The 20,763-nt window shown below is 40.2% G+C and overlaps 1 protein-coding gene across 3 annotated transcripts in view; it reads left to right on the top strand.

Annotated features, from left to right (window-relative positions):
* The window catches only part of LOC124125337 (CLK4-associating serine/arginine rich protein-like), a 29,721-nt gene extending 13,171 nt beyond the window's left edge, over positions 1–16,550 (top strand). For 2 of the 3 annotated variants that reach the window (XM_046488639.2, XM_046488638.2), the window contains exons 7-19: positions 866–996; positions 1,901–1,997; positions 2,970–3,048; positions 3,838–3,911; positions 4,809–4,850; positions 5,694–5,882; positions 6,465–6,863; positions 8,401–8,571; positions 10,207–10,252; positions 11,149–11,209; positions 12,357–12,415; positions 12,728–12,891; positions 13,595–16,550. In XM_046488639.2, the coding sequence (XP_046344595.1) occupies positions 866–996; positions 1,901–1,997; positions 2,970–3,048; positions 3,838–3,911; positions 4,809–4,850; positions 5,694–5,882; positions 6,465–6,863; positions 8,401–8,571; positions 10,207–10,252; positions 11,149–11,209; positions 12,357–12,415; positions 12,728–12,891; positions 13,595–13,691 (1,609 nt within the window). In that variant the 3' untranslated portion in view covers positions 13,692–16,550. Of the gene's footprint in view, positions 1–865; positions 997–1,900; positions 1,998–2,969; positions 3,049–3,837; positions 3,912–4,808; positions 4,851–5,693; positions 5,883–6,464; positions 6,864–8,400; positions 8,572–10,206; positions 10,257–11,148; positions 11,210–12,356; positions 12,416–12,727; positions 12,892–13,594 lie in introns of those variants that run through there. The other variant, XM_048402947.1, reaches the window with a different exon arrangement.
* Positions 16,551–20,763: the final 4,213 nt, after the last annotated feature.

The raw sequence follows: 20,763 nt of genomic DNA on the forward strand, positions 1-20,763 counted from the left end.
TGTTATCAATATGCTTGAGAGGTACTAACAGTCAATCGTTATTATGATATAGAAGCATTATTTGTGTATTTGTGTACAATCAAACTTTTTAATCTAGTCCTGACCAAAGTGAAAACCTTATTGAAAAACAGATTTCCTCTTAACAGAAGAATAATGTCCTAGGTATTATATGAAGACGTTCTTAACAATAACTGACATCAAGGTTTCCAGGATCTGGACTGAAACATTTTCCCTTTATTTTTTGTTAAATTTTATACATAGAACACTGTAGTCTGCACACCAGTCGTCCAGTATGTTGGACTCAGTGCATCTACCCAAAGCAAGGGCGTTAACTGACTGTAAAAGTCCAGTTTCCACCCTTGCCGAACTCGGCTGAAATTTTGTAGTTTGATCGTAGCACCTACAGTGGTGATTAGGAGTTATGTCTCTCCTCTTGACCAATCAGATTCCACCTCTTTATTTCACTTGCATTTGATGCAAACAAAATGTTAGCGCCCAGTTAAGACAATCAGATTTTTTTTTTTTAATAATATCACGAGGTGCATCAAAACACTTGAACACCTTGATTGAAAACATGAAAAGATTTGGAAAACATCTGTTGACACCCATTTGGCAGTACACATGCTCTGCAAATCCTGCAACCTACACAGCAATTGCCATGTTGTTTATGAACCAAATGTCAATTTCATTACGTGATTTTGATTGGACTATGTATCGATCGTTAGTCCAGCCAAAATATGACTCCATAATTCCAGCCTAGTTCGGCAAGGGTGGTCAGTTAACACACTTGCCTCAGGAAGATGGACTCAGTGAGGCCTTCATTGTAGCTTTTTGAGTTTACATGTGTATGTTGTGTGTGGTACAGATTGGTAGACAAGAAGGCAGCCATTGGCTACACGTACGAGGACAGCACGGCAGCGGGTGATGAGGATGAAGATGAAGATGGAGAGGAGAGCGATGAAAGCAGTGACACCGATGTTGAAACAGCCGATTTAGGTAACCTCAAGCTAAAGCTACCATGTTTCTATGACCAGCTTTTGTTTTATGAATATGCAAAGCATCTAGAATGTGTTGTAACAGACTAAGGGCTGTAACAATACCCATTGTCGTCATGATACAATACGATACGCGGAAACTTGACACTTGTCAAGTCTGGTTACACAGCCCTTTTCAATCATCAAGGGGAATTACAGAGACCAAACATTATTAGTGAACCAATAGTGTTATGTTCTTGTGGAGATTATAGACACCCAGTCATTTCTGAGCACCACTTCATCTACACCCAAAGGGAGTACCATCAACAGAATATTTATTTTTGTGTGTTAAAATTGAAATTTCCAAATCATGGTGGTAAAGAAATTAAGCTGAAGTATTTTAGAAGGCTGACATCTGATGGATTATTAAACCCACGCATCCTTCATTTTGATAGGGCAGTCAAAGTTGCTCAAGGTTCTGTTCAGCAGTGATACTGTTCTAGTCCACTAGTCCTTATAATCATAACATATTGCAAAACCCTTCATAATGGCAAATTTCTACTAGTCCTTATGATACCATAACTACTGGGCAGTGTGGCAAGGACTATAGGGCTAGTGCTAATTTCTAACACTGTGTTCACCTAACCAAACCTTCTGTATAGATCTTCTGATCTTCATGAGAGGCCTGGTATCGAGTAAAATATCTGATCTGAATAAGATTGCTGTACTATATGACAAGTAGGGGCTGTAGCCCAGTGTGTAAAGCGTTCGCTCGTCATGCTAAGGACCCGGGTTCGATTTCCCACATGGGTGCAATGTGTGATGCCCATTTTCTAGTGTCCCCACAATTATATTGCTGGCAGATTGCTAAAAGCAGCATAAAACCATACTCACTTACTCACTCCTGACAAATGATGCTGTTTCAGACGTGACGCTGGATGTGGATGAGCTGACAGTGGAGCAGATGGTTCTCATCAACCAGTGTGCCGAGGCGTACGGCATGAAGCAGGACGACTTCATCAGGTAGGCCACTGTGAATTTAACGTGCAGAGTTGCGTCCCTTATGTAAGCAAGCATTCTATGATTCATCGTATGGATCTCAGATTTGCCTGTATTATGACTCTTAAATTGTCACCTATTCTCGTGAGTTTCACAAAAGTGGTAAACTTGCATCACTTCTGACTTTTCTGGACAAACTGGAATGCTGTTCAAAGCTTACACACAATTCAGGGGTCACGAGTGGCCCTGGCATCAACACTTCCACAATTCGCTGTGCAGAGTTGTGTCCCTTAGGCACGCCAGAAACCTATGATCATGGGTTTGAATCCCTGTTCCCCCAATTAAGTTTCTAGGTTTGTCTGCACATAACCTGTTTGTAGGTTTCACTAAAGTGGTAAACACCTCAGACTTGCATTTTCTTGCTTTCAACCCACATCAAGCTGACACGCCGTGATAGCTGGATTTCTGTTAGATATGACTCACTCACACACTAATCAAACATATGCAAACAGCAATAGTGCATGAGGTCACTATGACTGTGAGCTACAAATAAGCATTTGGGTAACACTGGAAATTGTGTCAAATGTTTATGTTCATTGTAACTGTGATAATCCTAGGTTCCCCTCAATCTGTCAATGAGAACGTCAGGGTAGTGACACTGCTTAAGGCAAGGAGATAGCTCAGTATGTTTCAGTGCTTATTAGGCTATATAGGGCTCTGATGTCTGTGCTAGAAGAGTATCTTCACTTTGTGAAGGTCAAGTCTTCGTTGTGAGCAAAAACTCTTAAATGTGATGTTAAACCTCACCTAAACATGACTCACCATATGCTGTCCAAGCAGAAGATTCTCTGCAATTTGTGAAACACATTGTGTCCTCCACCTATGTTATTCCTGGAATATTGCCAAAAGTGGTGTAAAATCCCTTCTCCCTCATTAGTATACAAGCCATGAATGTATCTGCAGTGACTTGATGCTGGTGTCATCTGGTGTGTTTAGATTGCTGAGGAAAGACAAGGAAGAACTGGAGGCACTGAGACAGGCTAAACTGCTGGAAGAAGAGAAGGCCCAGTTTGCTGTACGTACTTCTACCTGTAGGGATCCTGGGACGGAGTTAGTCGTCTGTGCTCCATAGGGTGGGGAGGGCTGGCTTAGGCACTTGATTCTTCAGTGAATGTAACCTGAGAATCTGGAGATTGAAAAAAAGCCCCCAAATTCCATTAAAGTGACTATAATATGTTTGTTTGTTTGTTGTTAAAAGCCGCACTCAGCAATATCCCAGCTATATGACGGCGGTCTGTAAATAATCGAGTCTGGACCAGACAGTCCAGTGATTGACATCATGAGCATCGATCCACGCAATTAATATACGATGGCATGCATCAACAAAGTCAGCGAGCCTGACCACTCGATCCCATTAGTCGCCTTTTACCACAAGCCTAGTCACCTTTTAGGGCAAGCATGGGTTGCTGAAGACCTATTCTGCCCCGGATCTTGATGGCCTATATTAACACCTTATAGAGCAGATGATCCTACTAAGAAACAAGGCTGCCCTGATTAGTGTGTTGAAGATGACCCTTTGAAGATGCGGGTAAGGATTGGCCTTCAGCAACCCATGCTTGTTGTAAGAGGAGACTTCGGCATCAGGTGGTCAGGCTCGCTGACTTGGTTGACGTGTTATTGTATCCCATCATCGTATTATGGAGATCTATGCTCTTGATGTCAAACGCTGATTGTTTTGTCTAGACTCAATTACTTACTGACTGCTATCATATGGCTGGAATATTGATGAGTATGGTGTTAACAAACAAACAAACAAACTAACACAAATCTAGAAGATATTTCAGTCTCTGTTTCTTAACTTCAGGGTCGAAAGTCTCGAAGAGAACGACGAGCGTTTAAAGACAAGCGTTTGCAGGGAAGGAGAGTAAGCCCACCAAGGTTGGATGCTATTTTCATTGTCTGAATATGCCTGTGAAAGAAGGTATTTACTGTTGTATTGACAGTGATAAACAATAGGATGGAGAGTAACCTATTTATCATCAAAACTGGCTTCCACAGAAGATATTGCTTTGGTGAGAGTGCTCAAATGAAATTTCATCACAATACTTTGCAGACCATCACCATTGTGACGTCATTGGTTAATATTACACCAGAGTCGCTATGTGGCTGAAATAATGCTGATATGACTTACTCACCCTATGTTGTGTCACAATCAAACCACTTCACTAATCTCTCTGTTACTGAAGCTGGTTGGCTGTACATTTTACACAAGACAGGACTGATTTCAAGCTGAAAAAAGGCAGATGATTTTGGATGAGTTATCGAATCTCACCCTCATATCTTTTGATATCAACCCAAAGGATGCACGGGTTTCCAAGTCATCTTAGGCGCTGCAATTCACTGTAAAGAGTTGCGTCCCTTTGGCCCAACAAAAACCTATGATTGTAGATTTGAATCCCAGTTCGCCTTGATTATGTTTCTAGGTTTGTCAACACCATACCCGTGCTCGTTGGATTCACCAAAGTGGTAAACGTCTTGAGACGTGCACCACTTCGGGCTTTCCTCCCATTTTAAGCTGACACGCCATGATATAACTGGAATACTGTTAAAAGTGGCGTTAAACCCAACTCACTCACTCATAGATAAGTTAAGTTTAACACATTGTCTAGCATCTGTTAACTTGGTTGAGGTGCTGTTATCTGCACTAAAATGATGTAAAACGAAAGATTTGTGGTCAGACTAGAAGTTAATTTTCTCAAAGTATTTGTCTAAACCTTTACTGATTTACAGGTGTGACTCACTCACTCATTCACTTTTTCTGCTTCCTCACTTTAGCTATGCTGCAAGAGACAGTCCCAAGTATGAACCATACAGGAGGTAGGTGTACTGCACAAGGAAACTACTAACCTTAAAAACTTCACCCCTGTGAAGATCAGGGTTAGAATTGGACTATGCTTGTTGTAAGAGGCGACTATGCTTGTTGTAAGAGGCGACTATGCTTGTCGTAAGAGGCGACTATGCTTGTTGTAAGAGGCGACTATGCTTGTCGTAAGAGGCGACTATGCTTGTCGTAAGAGGCGACTATTCTTGTCGTAAGAGGCAACTATGCTTGTCATAAGAGGCGACTATGCTTGTCGTAAGAGGCGACTGACAAGTCAGGTGGTCAGGCTCGCTGACTTTGTTGGTGCAAGTTTCGTTTCCCAATTGCCAAGATTGATGCTCATGATGTCAGTCAGACAGGATGATTTATTGACCTCTTATGGCTAGAATAACGCTGAGTGTGGCGTTAAACAACAAAGAAACAAACAAAGATTACGTGTGTGAGCGTCTGAGCCAGAAGTCCCTAATGCTCCATCGTGTAATGAGATTTGACTGATGAGGATTATCTGGTTACAAAGTGTGTATGCACTCGCACCCTTTTGATCGTTGCTCATGCTGTCGACCACTGTTTTCCCTAATTGTTTTGTACAGGCCGTATTGAAATAGATACCTGTTACATAACCAACATTAACTCGTTCTCTCATGTTCAGATGGAAGTTGATAATGTGGTTTGCAAAATTTCTCATTTGTTTATTAATCTTGCTGTCACTGTTATTTCATTTTAACCACGTTGTTTTTTCCATCTGGCCCAAGATTCTTCATCATCTATTTCTCTAGGTTTTGTGTTGCTGGACATAGTATAATTAACTTGATTTATAAACATTGATCATACCATTTCAGGTCCTCATCATCTTCAAAGTCAAGGTCAAGGTCACCTGAGAATGTTGGGAAGGTCATGTTTATCACATGTTTCGGGGACGACAGTGACCACGAGGGGAAGAACATTGTCGTGGGACCATCACTGCCGACTAATCACCAGCACCAATCTCGGACTCATAGTGACAAATCTGATTCAAAGAGACAACCATGGTCGGTTCATCACTTTATTGCTCAGACAGTGGGGGGTGCGGAACAACAAAACGTTACAGGCAGTCGTAGCCTCTGGTTTACACTTTGCCATTAAGACTGTACCACTATGGGTACAATGAAGACATTGTTAGTTGTCCCTCGTAGTAGGTTATTGATTCCAATAACTTGAAGACCCAGGTCAGAGACTGGAGAAAGGTACCCAGAACTGTTCAGGAGCATTGTATCAAAAGAGATTTTTCTCATACACAGCATGAAAATGATGTTTTCCTTTTGTATGAGGATTAGGGGAACTGGAATGCTGAGTCTAGACCGGCTGTGCTGATGATATTATATGTCTGCCAGTGTGCAGATTTTCCTCTTTCAGATCAAGGAGAATGACCAGCATGAAAATTTAAAATCTTTTTAGTGACTGAAGAAGTGAATTTTCTTATTTGATATTTTTAGCTGTCATTTGTGATTTCAGAAGTACATGTTTTACATGTTTAATTCTGAATGTGATTCTGGTATCAAAAACTTCGTGGGGTTTAGTTTTGAGATATTACTGTGCTCTAATTATTGAGATGATATGATGCATGTTTTCAGCTCAAAGAAATCTTCCTCAAGAAAACATCGATCACGTACCCGATCAAGATCGCGGTCAAGGTCAAGATCAAGGTCATGGAATCGTAACAATAGAAGGCGACGCACTCCTTCAAGGTCACCTTCATACTCAAGGTCACGGAGGTATTCAAGAGAAAGACGACCATTGTCAAGAGACCGTAAATCCTACCCTCGTTCATCACCCAGACGATACATGGATAGAAGGAGATATGGAGAAAGGTACAGACCGAGATCTAGGTCTAGGTCAAGGTCAAGGTCACCAAGAAGGCGATCTAGGTCAACTTCAAAGTCTTCAGCAAGATCTCGGAGTTCTCGGTCAAGTTCTCTGTCAAGCTCTAGCTCAAGATCCCGTTCCAGATCCAAGTCAAAGAGCAGGTCAAGGTGTGGTTTATTTCTTTGTATGTTCCTGATTTGTCCCACCTGGGGATTTTCGAGGGGAAATAGTCTCCAGTGAGCCATGCTTAAACAAGGAGTGGAGTAAAATGGCTGACAGAGATGGTTCCTATCAGGAATGACTTTTTTTATCTTTTCACACAATAGGCTGCTCAAGTATTGCTCAAAATTACATCAATCCTTTCTTTTTGCTTCTGGGGCGGTTGGGTAGCCTAGTGGTTAAAGTGTTCGCTCGTCATGCCGAAGGCCCGGGTTCGATTCCCCCCCTGTGATATTGCTGGAATATTGCTAAAAGCGGCGTAAAACCATACTCACTCACTCATTTTGCTTCTTCATTTGACCCTGTGGGAATCCCTGGTTTGAGCAGGCTTCCAGCAACCCATGCTGATTGTCAAAATGGATCAGGTAGTCAGGTTTGGCAACTTCATTGATTGAGTGTCTTCGTGCACCAAAGGTGTTGATCGTTGCTCACATATTGATGACTGGATTGTCTGGTCCCGACTCGATTTTTTTAGATTTTTAAATGTAGATGAAACCTTCATGAACTTTAACATTCAAAATTAATTTTCAATGCATCAGAAGATTTTGACAGGATCATTTAAGATGAACACAGATTGTGACAGGATCATTTAAGATGAATACAGATTGTGACAGGATCATTTAAGATGAACACAGGCTGTGACAGGATCATTTAAGATGAACACAGATTGTGACAGGATCATTTAAGATGAACACAGATTGTGACAGGATCATTTATGATGAACACAGATTGTGACAGGATTGTGACAGGATTGTGACAGGATCATTTATGATGAACACATATTGTGACAGGATCATTTAAGATGAACACAGATTGTGACAGGATCATTTAAGATGAACACAGATTGTGACAAGATCATTTAAGATGAACACAGATTGTGACAGGATCATTTAAGATGAATACAGATTGTGACAGGATCATTTAAGATGAACACAGGCTGTGACAGGATCATTTAAGATGAACACAGATTGTGACAGGATCATTTAAGATGAACACAGATTGTGACAGGATCATTTATGATGAACACAGATTGTGACAGGATCATTTAAGATGAACACAGATTGTGACAGGATCATTTATGATGAACACATATTGTGACAGGATCATTTAAGATGAACACAGATTGTGACAGGATCATTTAAGATGAACACAGATTGTGACAAGATCATTTAAGATGAACACAGATTGTGACAGGATCATTTAAGATGAACACATATTGTGACAGGATCATTTAAGATGAACACAGATTGTGACAGGATCATTTAAGATGAACACAGATTGTGACAGGATCATTTAAGATGAACACAGATTGTGACAGGATCATTTAAGATGAACACAGATTGTGACGGATCATTTAATATGAACACAGATTGTGACAGGGTCATTTAAGATGAACACAGATTGTGACGGATCATTTAATATGAACACAGATTGTGACAGGATCATTTAACATGAACACAGATTGTGACAAATTGTTCATTTCAGGTCCAAATCACGTTCACGGTCAAGGTCAAGGTCAAGGTCTCCTGCCAGAGTTGTCCCAGTGACGCAGCCTGTGAAAAGATACCGCCGCAAGAGTCTGTCATCAAATGAGAGTAAATCTGACGATGAAGATGACAATGACAAGAGAAGCAGCACCAGCTATGGCCATAACAGGTATGAGGAATATCATGAAAGACACACTTCTAATATATGGACAATCAGGGGTCCGGAAACCGTCATATGCGCCGGACATGTCCGATTGGGAATCTCAAATGTCCGTTTTAAAATATTGCTTGCCGGACATTTTAAAAAGTATTGTCCGGACATTCTTAAATTTTGACCGGCCATGATCAACATTTAGGACTGAGCAGTTTCTGTCTGCAGTTGCAACACAATGAAGATTAACTACACTGACAAGCTTTGTTTGTTTTGATTGCTGTAAATACATCGTACCTACACGATAGTCCAATCGGTCAATCACTGTAATAGGCAATAAACTGAGTTGACACTGATTAATCGAGGATTAATTACTGAGAACATCTTGTTAATTTGAGAGAAAGGTGTTTACAACTGTACATTAATACCTTGCATCATCGATGTACCTCATTATCCTCACAATGCTACGATATGTAACCTCAGACAAGAAGCGAAAGCGTGACGACAGCCAGTCGACCGATGCAGATCAGTCGAGCGGATCTGCCAAACCCTCAAAGTCTGGACGATCATTTTGTAAGTCGTGGCTAACGACTTTCACTTGGTTGACATACAATGAGGATTTGCAGATTTTATTGTTTTCAGTAGCTAGTCGTATATTGAATCTTGATTGACCGCAATTTTGCTTTCTCGGACGATCGATATCCAATTTTTTTATGGTCAATAATCAAGTACAGATGAAAAAAGTATTCAAATAACTATTGCTATCAACGATATTTTAGTATTTGTGATTAAATTATCTGTCTTGTTTTTAAAAAAATCTTTAGTTTAAAAAAAACTTTTCCCGTGAGGTCACCTGATAACCAAATATGGGATAATAGTCTCGATCCAAATGTTACAACGCGTACACTTGAGCAGACTCATGAATATTAATTAGACCGTTCACTACGTTAACAGATCGTTATTATAACAGAAACAAACGTATGTTTTCCATGTAAATCTAAAATGATATTATTTGTTATTAATTGTCCTGTGAAGTAAACAATTTAAATTGAAACAATTCATAATTCATCATATTATGAACACGTAAACTTGTAATGTGTGTGAAAAGTCGTACTAAAATACGCTATTTGAAGGGGGGAGTGGCCTAACTGCAAATGTCCGATTGGGATTTTAAATTTTCCGGACCCCTGTGGACAATCCATGTCAACAAAATGAATCACTTACGTTCCAGTTAAGTGAATGACCAATGATTTCGCATTATTTTTGTCCCATCTGTTACTAGTCAAGAATGTCATCTGCATATTATTTAAAAAATTGATCTCAGACATGAAATATAATTCTAGAGTAGAATATTTTGTATATGTGATTCTTTGAATGATCTCATCTGCTCGCTTGTTGAAGCAACTGAGCTACAGGGCTTTATTTGAGGGGGCACAGGGAGCCTAGTCTTCTAAGGTGCCACAATTCCCTGTGCAGAGTTGCATCCCTTGGGCACGATATAAACCCATGATCATGGGTTCAAATCCTGGTTCACCTCGATTATGTTTCTAGGTTTATCTAGTGTGTTTCACGTGTGACTGACTGACTGACTGACTGACTGACTGACTGACTGAATTTAAGTTTTGTCTCATAATCCTTTCTTTTACTTTGCAGACCGACCCAGCCGATCGTTTTCTCTAAGAGTGCTGTTTTTAACCAAGTCAGTAAGAACCATTTGACTTTCAACTGAGTCTTTGTGCCCCTTGCAAGCAGTTAGCTCCTTTCCTCCCACTCACACAGTTGTCGTGACTCCAGTGCCCCACCTTCAGTTTCTATGTTAAGGCCTGCACTAGAACACAGTGCACTGTCAGCCCTGGGGCCAGACCAGCATGCTGTATCTAGAGACTGTTGTGTCATGGACGACGTATTGTAACAAACTGTTGATTCCTACACTTGAATTGAGAATAGGCTGGTTTATGTCTTTTGTTTTGTTGTCCTTGTTCTTGACAAAAAATGTGTTTGTTAAAGACGATTTTGAAGTTTTTTTTATGTAGTGTCATATTTGTATAAGATGAACTTTGATACATTTTGAATAGATTTATCTTGTTACAGTTTATTACAAATGTTGTTGTTGATCAGTAACCCATCCATGTTTTAAGTTAACTCATTTATTGTGAATGCAGCATTGAACTTATAATGAGCCATTTTAATACCAGTACATGCCAATGAAGGTGTTCTTCTGGGAGTTTTATTTTCTGCTGGTCTCCGTAACTGTGTGCAATATTTCTTTTTTATGTGGGAGTGGATGTGGGCCCCACCTTTGTATTATGTGGGAGTGGATGTGGGCCTCACCTTTGTATTATGTGGGAGTGGATGTGGGCCCCACCTTTGTATTATGTGGGAGTGGATGTGGGCCTTGATTTGGGCCCTGCCTGTGTATTATGTGTCATGTATTGTGGATGTGGGCCTGGATATGGGCCCTGCCTGTGTATTATGTAGGAGTGGATATGGGCCCAACCTATGTATTATGTAGGAGTGGATGTTGGCCCCACCTATGTATTATGTGCGAGTGCATGTGAGCCCTGCCTGTGTATAATCTAAGAGTGGATTTTTCAGATGAAGCTGACCCCTCAGGAGCGACTCAAACGCAAGATGCAAGCTCAGCTCAACAAGCAATGTAGGCAGCACTTATATCATAGCTGAACAAGCAATGTAGGCAGCACTTATATCATAGCTGAACAAGCAATGTAGGCAGCACTTATACTGTAGATCAACAAGCAGTGTAGGCAACACTTATGTCATAGCTGAACAAGCAATGTAGGCAGCACTGATATCATAGCTGAACAAGCAATGTAGGCAGCACTTATATTGTAGATCAACAAGCAGTGTAGGCAACACTTATATCATAGCTGAACAAGCAATGTAGGCAGCACTGATATCATAGCTGAACAAGCAATGTAGGCAGCACTTATATTGTAGATCAACAAGCAGTGTAGGCAACACTTATATTGTGTAGGCAGCACTCATGTTGTATAGACAGCAGATATCATAGCTGAACAAGCAATGTAGGCAGCACTTATATTGTAGCTCAACAAGCAATGTAGGCAGCACTTATATCGTAGCTAAACAAGCAGTGTAGGCAGCACTTATTTTGTGAAGGCAGCACTTATATCATAGCTAAACAAGCAGTGTAGGCAGCACTTATGTTGTAGCCCAACAAGCAGTGTAGGCAGCACTTATATTGTGTAGGCAGCACTTATAGGTCAACAAGCAGTGTAGGCAGCACTTATATTGTAGCTGAACAAGCAGTGGAGGCAGTACTTATATCGTAGCTAAACAAGCAGTGTAGGCAGCACTTATGTTGTAGCTGAACAAGCAGTGTAGGCAGCACTTATGTTGTAACTGAACAAGCAGTGTAGGCAGCACTTATGTTGTAGCTGAACAAGCAGTCTCGGCGGCACTTATATTGTATCTCAACAAACAGTGTAGGCAGCACTTTTATCGTAACTTAACAAGCAGTGTAGGCAGCACTTATATTGTAGCTCAGCAAACATTGTAGGCAGCACTTATATCGTAGCTCAACAAGCTGTGAAGGTTGCACTTATTCCAAAGGCCAACAAGCACTGAAGGTGGCACTTGATGTCCATTAAGTGGTGTTAATTGAAGCAACTTTTTGCAACCAGGGTCATATCAGGGCATTGATGAGTTGATTTAAGATGCTGTCATCCATTGTCCATGGTGTCACAAGTTTATATTTGATGTCACAGATCTGTAATTCTTTGTGATTCAAAGCTTATTGTGCTTATGGTCAATCTTTCTTACAGACAAGGCAGACAAAAAGGCTGAGACGATGCGGATATCTAAAGTGGAACAAGAAAGAATGGTGAGTTGGAAGGTTGTGTATATAGATGACAACTAGAAAGTCCTACCTAACATCTAGATAGTCCTACCTAACATCTAGATAGGATTTGGATAGAGTCTGGAGAGCGGAAGGTTGATGGTTTAATCCCCTGCCATGTCAATACCAAAAGATGTTAAAAGATGGTACTTGTTGTTACCTTCCCTGGAGCTAGTGAAATTGAATGGTAAATGAAGAATTAGTGGTTGCAGGTTGGTGCTTTCAAATGTCAGTGTGACACAAATGTCAGTGTGACTTGGTGCGTGTAGTTTATTAACTTTATGTGTTTGTTTTCAGGACAGGGAAGAAGACCTGCGTTCTCGTGCGATGGAGATGCGGCGCCGTGAACGAGAGAAGAGACACAAAGAGATGGAGGAGAGGGAACGGAACGCCACATACAACAGTGACAGCGACAGCAGCCGAAGTCCTAGCAGATCGCCACGGCGTTCAAGGAGAGATAGGTAAGCTAGGTTCTGGTTATGTTAGGGTATTGTTGGCATCAACCAAGCAATTCAATACAATGTTCATAATTGTCAAAAATGATATTTGGTATTATCATAGCTGCCAACTGTCCCAAATTTTTCGTATTTGTTACAAATTTGCTACTGAATACAAAATAAGATTTCCTTTATGCATATATATTATGTGCTAATATAGGGGGAAATCAAAGGACTAAAAATTCATAGACAGCAGTAATAGAGGGTCATTATTTAGCTTACACTGTCAGCTATGAACGTGAACACATCTTCTTTATGACTATAATGGTGTGAAGTCTGTTTATAATCTGTCCAATAGAGACACACCTCCCATATTGTCGGAAGTTGCTGTAGTCAAAATGGAAACAAAACTATAAATTGATAAACTGATTTTCAAAATCACATGGCTGTATTGTCCTGTGAATGAGTCATATCGTTGGGCTTTGGTCTCGTGACCAGAAATACTAATTGTAATTTGGGAAACTTGGCAGCTATGCAATATGAGTATAATGATATTTCTTCAAGCAGGACAAATGGGCACTGGACAATATTTAGAACTAGCCATTTTGCCTGGAACTTAATACTATTTTGAGCTAACATAAGTAATTGGCAATTTTGATGTTCAAACGATGAAGTTTTATTTGTGCAGGCTTAAGTTTTAGGAATGAAACACATTCCCTTTTTCTAGGTCACTGACTCGATCCAGATCACGCTCAATATCAAGGTCAAGGTCAAGGTCGAGGTCAAGGTCAATGTCCCCTGCTCGTGGATTGGTTTCCTACTGAATAAAGAAGCTCGGGGGAAACAACAGTTTACGCACAACGAGCAGTGACAATATTCACAACTGCAGAATGGGCACATTGTGATGTTTTGAGGTCTAAATCCAATGACAGCAGGCATATACATACAGCCCAACTTATTTCAGTTGTGTCCATTGTTTGTACACGGGCAAGCACTGTGTGGGGAACACACACACCAGGTGCAAGTGGTGTTGCCCTGCTGACACTGGCTGTATGGTAAGGTGTATATATTTATATTACCTGAATAATACCAGTGGTTCTCCACGGCTTTCCTGAACGTATTAGCTTGCTAATCCAAATAATTGGCTTTGTGTGCAGAAAGAGCTGTGTTGTCAATATTCTACAAGTCAAGAGAGGCTGCATTTAACCTCTGACGGAAATAGGGTTATTTTGTTTAGTGAAGTGCAGTTTTTATAATTGTATTTCTAAAAATAAATTGCATGGCATTATGTTTATTAGGGGAGGGGGATTTTGTTTTTTTTAGGGATGTAACTTTGCGTCCGATATCAGTTTTGAGTCATTCAATAAACCAATAAATATTTATGGTTTGATATGGTATATATCATATGATGAAAATGTGATTGACAGATACCAAATGGAATATGTTTTATGTCAATCATACCTTTTTTATTTTATGTCAATTTTGCTGTAAATCAGCTGTTCTTTCATCTTGGGACCATCTTATAATTTTTTTTCTCCAAATTTCGTCCCATCCATATGGTTTTTCATCTGAGAATGAGTATGAACTTACCAGTGTGAGTTCCTCTGAGACTGGTCAGAAACCTAGTGCTTCCTTGTCATCCTCTGAGATTCTGGTTGTACACAAGCCTGTTTAGCAAGGGAAAAATATGGCAGTGTACCGAAACCTGCTCAAACTGTATAGGAAACAGTGTATTTCATGGTGCCATTGAACTGCAGTGATGTAAATGTTATACCGTTATTGTTTAGAGGTGAGCAAACATCTTCTACCATTTGTGAATTGTCTACCTTAGAAGATTTCATATTTATTGTTCATCATTCACAGAGCTCTTGTTTCACAAAGTGTTTGCAGTGATGTGAGTCATTACCCTGGTAGGTTAATATAGACTTACGGCTGTCATACAACTGACCCTGAAACTGACACGTGTTTGTCATGACACCGAACCTCACTGATGGCTATCATGGCAGCCCAGGCCACAGGCTTCCCTAAAAAAATGGCAGAAAGATTTGGAAATGAAAGTCCAGTTGGAGATGAAAGCCCATGCATTTTATCTTGTGATATATATATATGCATAGATAATTAAATATGCACGGTTGGCACATACACAGCATATGCAAAAAACACTAAACTGCTGGAGAAAGAGATCATCTGAACCATCAGCAGCATCAGCAGCATCTATGACCTGATGCACAGGTTGTTTAGTTTGATGCTAGGATGACTCAGCAATCAGCTTACTGTATTCATGTATTTGTTATCATGAAAGTTCAAATTATATTGTTGGGATGACTGTTAAATGCAAACCTTCACCCTAGTGTTATATTGCTCTCACAGCAGAAAGATGATGCAACAAGGACAGACAATTCTTTGTCACTGTTTGTGAATATTTAAATCAGCTGAAGTGTTGCCATAAATTGTTTAAATCCTGGCTGTATCAGCCATTATCTTATAAGTTGTAGCAGGATCACGAGGGGTACGTTTTATGCATCCCGTGTTAGGTTTTATACAAGCCGGAACTAACGAGGGATGCATAAATCCCATGTACCCCTCGTGATCCTCCAACAAACTTATCTTACTGATAACTTCTTTTGGGTATTATATACTGATGTTTGTAATGCTGTGTTTGAAGCAAGTTTGTTGAGAACAATGTCCTTATGTTATTAAACATCCCTATTGAGTGCTTTCTGGAACAGGGGGCCAAGTGTGTTGATGAATGTGTCGGAACTGGCATGCTGCTTACATTAGTGAGTGAGTATGGTTTTACGCCGCTTTTAGCAATATTCCAGCAATATCATGGCGGGGGACACCAGAAATGGGCTTCACACATTGTACCCATGTCGGGAATTGAACCTGGGTCTTCAGCGTGACGAGCGAACGCTTTAACCACTAGGCTACCCGACCGCCCCTGCTTACATTAAGCTTGGTCTTTTGAAATGAAGAGAAACATTGGGTTTTTTTACCTTTTGTAAATGCAGTTTTGCATGGTTATTTTAGTAGTTTGCTTGAGGCTTTCATGTCAGGTGAATTCTGGTTTGCTGAGTATTGTGTCATGAAACTATGTATAATTATGCCATGAACTGAAAATGACTTATCTGAGCTTTGTTGTGCTTTGGTCTATTCTTGGTTAAAACTGTCTCAACTGTTTCATTAACGTCAGTATCAGAGTAGAACATTTTGAAATGAAAAATACTTGTTATACACTACTCAACATTTGCTTAGGATCAAAAGTCTTTATTCAAAGGTTTGGTCCTTGACAAATAATGAGTAGTATGTATTCAAAATCATATGCTAATCTTTGTTGGAGGTGAACTTTTTTCCTGATTAATAGACCATGAAATGGCAGTTCATATTTTATTTAGTGTGGTGAGAATATGTAGACAGTAGCATTAATTATACCTGAATTGTCATACTTCATCTCCAGCAGTGTGCAGTAGTCACAGGTATTGGTGGAGTGGTAGCATTCCGTGACCACCATGTTATCTCTACCTCCCTGATAAGTGTCTGCAGGCTCTGAACACATCCATGTCACACACCCTGCTGCTGAATGTGTAGAGAGTCTGTGTGTGTCTATGATTGAACAAGTGTGCACCACTCTCACAACTACTGCTGTGGTCTTGTCTGATGATAATAAACTGTCTTGCTTAACATTCTGCGAGTTTGTCTTTAAATATGTTCTTTTGAGGTTCTATGGCTGTGCATAGTTGCATCCCTTGGACATGCCAGAAAGCTGTGATCAAGAGTTTGAAAACCTGGTTTGTGCTGATCATATTTCTAGATTTGTCAGCATCATACTCGTGCTTATGGGTTTCACCAAAGAGGTGAATGACCTGTATCACTTCCGGCATACCTCCCACGTCAAAATGTTTGTTTGTTGTTTAACGCCACACTAAGCAATATTCCAGCTATATGACGTTGGTCTGTAAGTAATTGAGTCTGGACCAAACAATCCAGTGATTGACATCATGAGCATCGATCCACGCAATTGGGATACGATGACATGCATCAACCAAGGCAGCAAGCCCGACCACCCGATCCCGATAGTCGCCTCTTACGATAAGCATAGTCACCTTTCACGCCAAGCATTGGTTGCTGAAGACCTATTCTACCCCGGATCTTCACGGGTTTCACGTCACTCATTCACTCACTTAATGGGAGACTGCCTGTGTGGTCTAATGGAAGAGTGTCTGCTCGGAGACAGTAAGGTCGAGGGTTTGATCCCTGTTCGTGTCATACCAACAGACTTTAAAAGATGGTACTTGTTACGCTGCCTGGTGCTTGGAATTAAGAGGCTAAAACAAGGACTGGTCGGCTCGGAGTCAGTATACTGTGTCAGAGTTGGGTATTCATGTTAAACTGTGACACGGTATTTCAGTGAGCTAGCACTATCAAATTGGCATTAGTCCGTAGTAGTACAAGCAGCCACACACACACACACACACACACACGTGCATGCATGTCGCTATATAAGTACAATACTTTTGGACGTACAACCCCATTTCACTTAATGAAGCTTTAATATATCCAGGAAGAAGGGAGATGTCTGATCCTACAGACTCCTCTTTTATCAAGACCTATTCCCCCTCAGAGCATCCCCTTGGAAGTGATGTCACCTTCTTAATCTCTTTATAACTAACACTGAATTTCTCTTACTCTTGAGCTTTTAATAAATGACCAGGGTTTTACCTTGACTTACAAAATTAGTGGTCCAGTGGACGCCCAATAATTAATTTTAAGGGTCCTTGCAGTTAGTGTGATGGTCCTGTAAAGTAATGAAATGGTGTAGTGTATTGTATGTTTTGATACCCGGTAATTACTTTAGAGCCTGGATTGAATCAAGGATCATGTGGACAGTAGTCATGATTGAAGGATGAAATAACAGACACCTACAACTGCTCTTTGATGGGCTGTAGCTGATATGAATATTATTGAGCATCTTTTTATATTCTTTTTCTGCATCCAATCTCAACATTTGTGTGTACTGTATGCACATTTGTGCATTGCATAAAACCCTCAATGACCAATGAAAATGACTCCTCTGAACCATTGTTAGTCATAAATCTGCATTAACAATATCGCCTTGTTAAAGCAAGCCCTTCATATTTTTCAACTGAAGGGTTTCAACTCGGGAACACTATTAAATTTTTTTTGTAATTTTGTTCTTAAGATATTACACCAGTGAAATGAATTCACTTGTAAATATTAAATGTGCAAGATCCTAGATACGATAGTAGGCATTCTATTCAATATTGGGATTAAATTACAAAATATGGCTTTTAGCTCACCTGACTTGGCACTTTCATAAGGAGTGTATGGACAAAATACTTCTGTTTCAGGAAATCAAAATATACCTAGACTATAGACAAAACCTTTTGATAGTCATGTGTGGTCCTTCAGACCAAGTGACTGATCTTCTGATTCATGCAGGTTGTGATAAGGGATCCATATTGAGTTTTTGCCTGGAAATAATAGCATTTCGTCATCTGGTCGTCACACAACTAGGAAAGAGGCAGTAAAATACCTAACACCTTCAGTTCAAGTGGCACTCGCTTCTGTATTATACGACGCTTCAACACTAAATATTTACCGACTTCATACTGGTCCATTGTCAGGCGCTGAATGTTTTATGTAAACATCCCTGTCGAGTTCTAAGTTTTGTTACTCCAGCAGGGTTTTAGCGAAAAGAAGAAAACTTTGAACTGCTGCGCGGATACAATCGAAGTCCGACCTTGAGGCCTCGAGTGAACGTAAAAACCTACATGTACCTTACGGCATTTCAGCTTTTCGTGAGAAGTTTGATTTAATCAAAAATGGAATTGTTGATTTTGAGAAGTGATTTTTGAAACCTGATGTACAATAACATTCGCTGTACAAACTAGAAATGAAGCATTCATTTTGAACACAATTTAATGTTATACACGAGTGCTAATTAAGTTCCACGTCCATTGGTCCAGCGGTTCTATTGGAGAAGGTGTTTACAAATGACATTATCTTACCTTACACATTAATGTTGGATTCTCATTGGCTAAAACCCATTCTATTATTTTCAACGTACTCCGCTAACATTCAAAGTACATTTCTTACGCTCCCCGCTCAAATTGCCGAACTGTTGGTATTACATTTGCAACATACCAACCGCAATTTTGCATATCTAATTAATGATGTTAAAACGTTATTCTCCGGATATTTACGATCTTTTCCAAATGAAATAGCTCGTTTGCTAATGAACGAAGTGGATAAATGCTTAACTGGTATTCTTACAGATTCTTTCCAAAGCATGCATGTAGAAGACATACCTGAGGTGAGATAAATTCGTTCTTCACCGGTCCCTAGGGTGACATCATAGGTTATATCACCTAACATTATAATAAGCATGCAGTTATTTTTCATGTAGCCCGCTCATGTAGACCTCTGAGAAATCAATCTGAACACCCCATAGGTACTTTGCTTATTTCGCATAATTATCGATTAGCCGAAATGAACAATGCCAATGCTTTTTTATTTCTTGTTTTACGCCGCATAATTTACTGATGAATTCCTCCCAGGAATCCTATGCGAGACACTATGAAAAAGTACAAGTCTTAATCAATCGATTTAACAAATGCATTTTTTTTCTGAAATAGAAGTTAAAATTGTTCTGAAAAGACATAAATGATTTAGTCTAATAACCTCGTGTCAACTACTTCCCTAATCACATGACTTGCATCAACTACTTCGACTAATAACGTCATCTTCCACTAAACAACGTTTCCTAAGGTTAGCTGGCCCAATACTATCAGGACTTGAAGGAGAATGATTGCCCTAATCACCCCCCAATGCGTATTGAGCAATGCGTGGACCCTCCCCCCCCCCCCCCCCCCCCCCCCACACACACACACACACAACACACACCCAACACGCACGCACGCACGCACGCACACCTCCACCCCGGTGATCAAGGGACAGGTAGACGGCGGAGTCCTTCGCTGATAACTGATTTGGTCTAATGTGCTACAGAATACTAACAATCAATATATTTGTTTCTCAAGCAAACAGTTATCAAACAATTGACCTTTGTGTATTTATCCTTGAAGGAAACACTTTTTACACCGGGTTCTATACTCGCCATAAACACGTTTGTTTCTATTAAATCACGTCCTTATTAAACAATTAATCCGCAGCTTTCAATGAAATATATTTGTCCACCATGTTTACTGACAGTGCGTTTTCGCACAAAGCAACGTTTGATCTAGGTTAAGTTCACACAAAGCGATTTATTGATGATATTTCTTCAGAAAAATGACCACACTCCGCTGACCTGACAGGACAAACATGGAACCCGGACAACCGAGTGCCAGTTGTGCCAGTTGATACAGCAAAACGACCCTTTGTGCTCCGGCGTTTCACACGAGTAGGTAATGTTTGCAGATTAACTGTGTTCTTCACACGCGTGTGTAGAAGCGAAGGGTCGAGGGTCATTATGTCCGGTTTTTATCATCAAAGATACCGTAAACCGTCTATCAGAAGAGCCACGCGTGGTTAGTTGTCCAAGGCACCGCAATACGCCGTGAAGCGTCCTTTAAGTGTGTTAGAAACATATCGTGGGTTCGAATCCTATATTCGCCCTAGTTATGTATAACTTTTGTCAGAACCATAATCTAGTCCTGCACAACGAATGTGGAATAAATATATGTATTTTATGAAAACAAAACCAATCTAGATTTATATAAAAACAGCTCCTCGTATCATATCTATTCAGCATGAGCAAGAAATTGTTTACACGTTTAGAGGAATTAGTATATTATAATAAAATATTTCATTGACTAAATGTTAGTCTCGACCACTCTTGGGTATCATGGCCGACTGTCCTCCCGCATCAATTGA

Source organism: Haliotis rufescens, unplaced genomic scaffold (genome assembly GCF_023055435.1).
Source record: "Haliotis rufescens isolate VD_foot unplaced genomic scaffold, xgHalRufe1.0.p SCAF_3, whole genome shotgun sequence".
Lineage (NCBI taxonomy): Eukaryota > Metazoa > Mollusca > Gastropoda > Lepetellida > Haliotidae > Haliotis > Haliotis rufescens.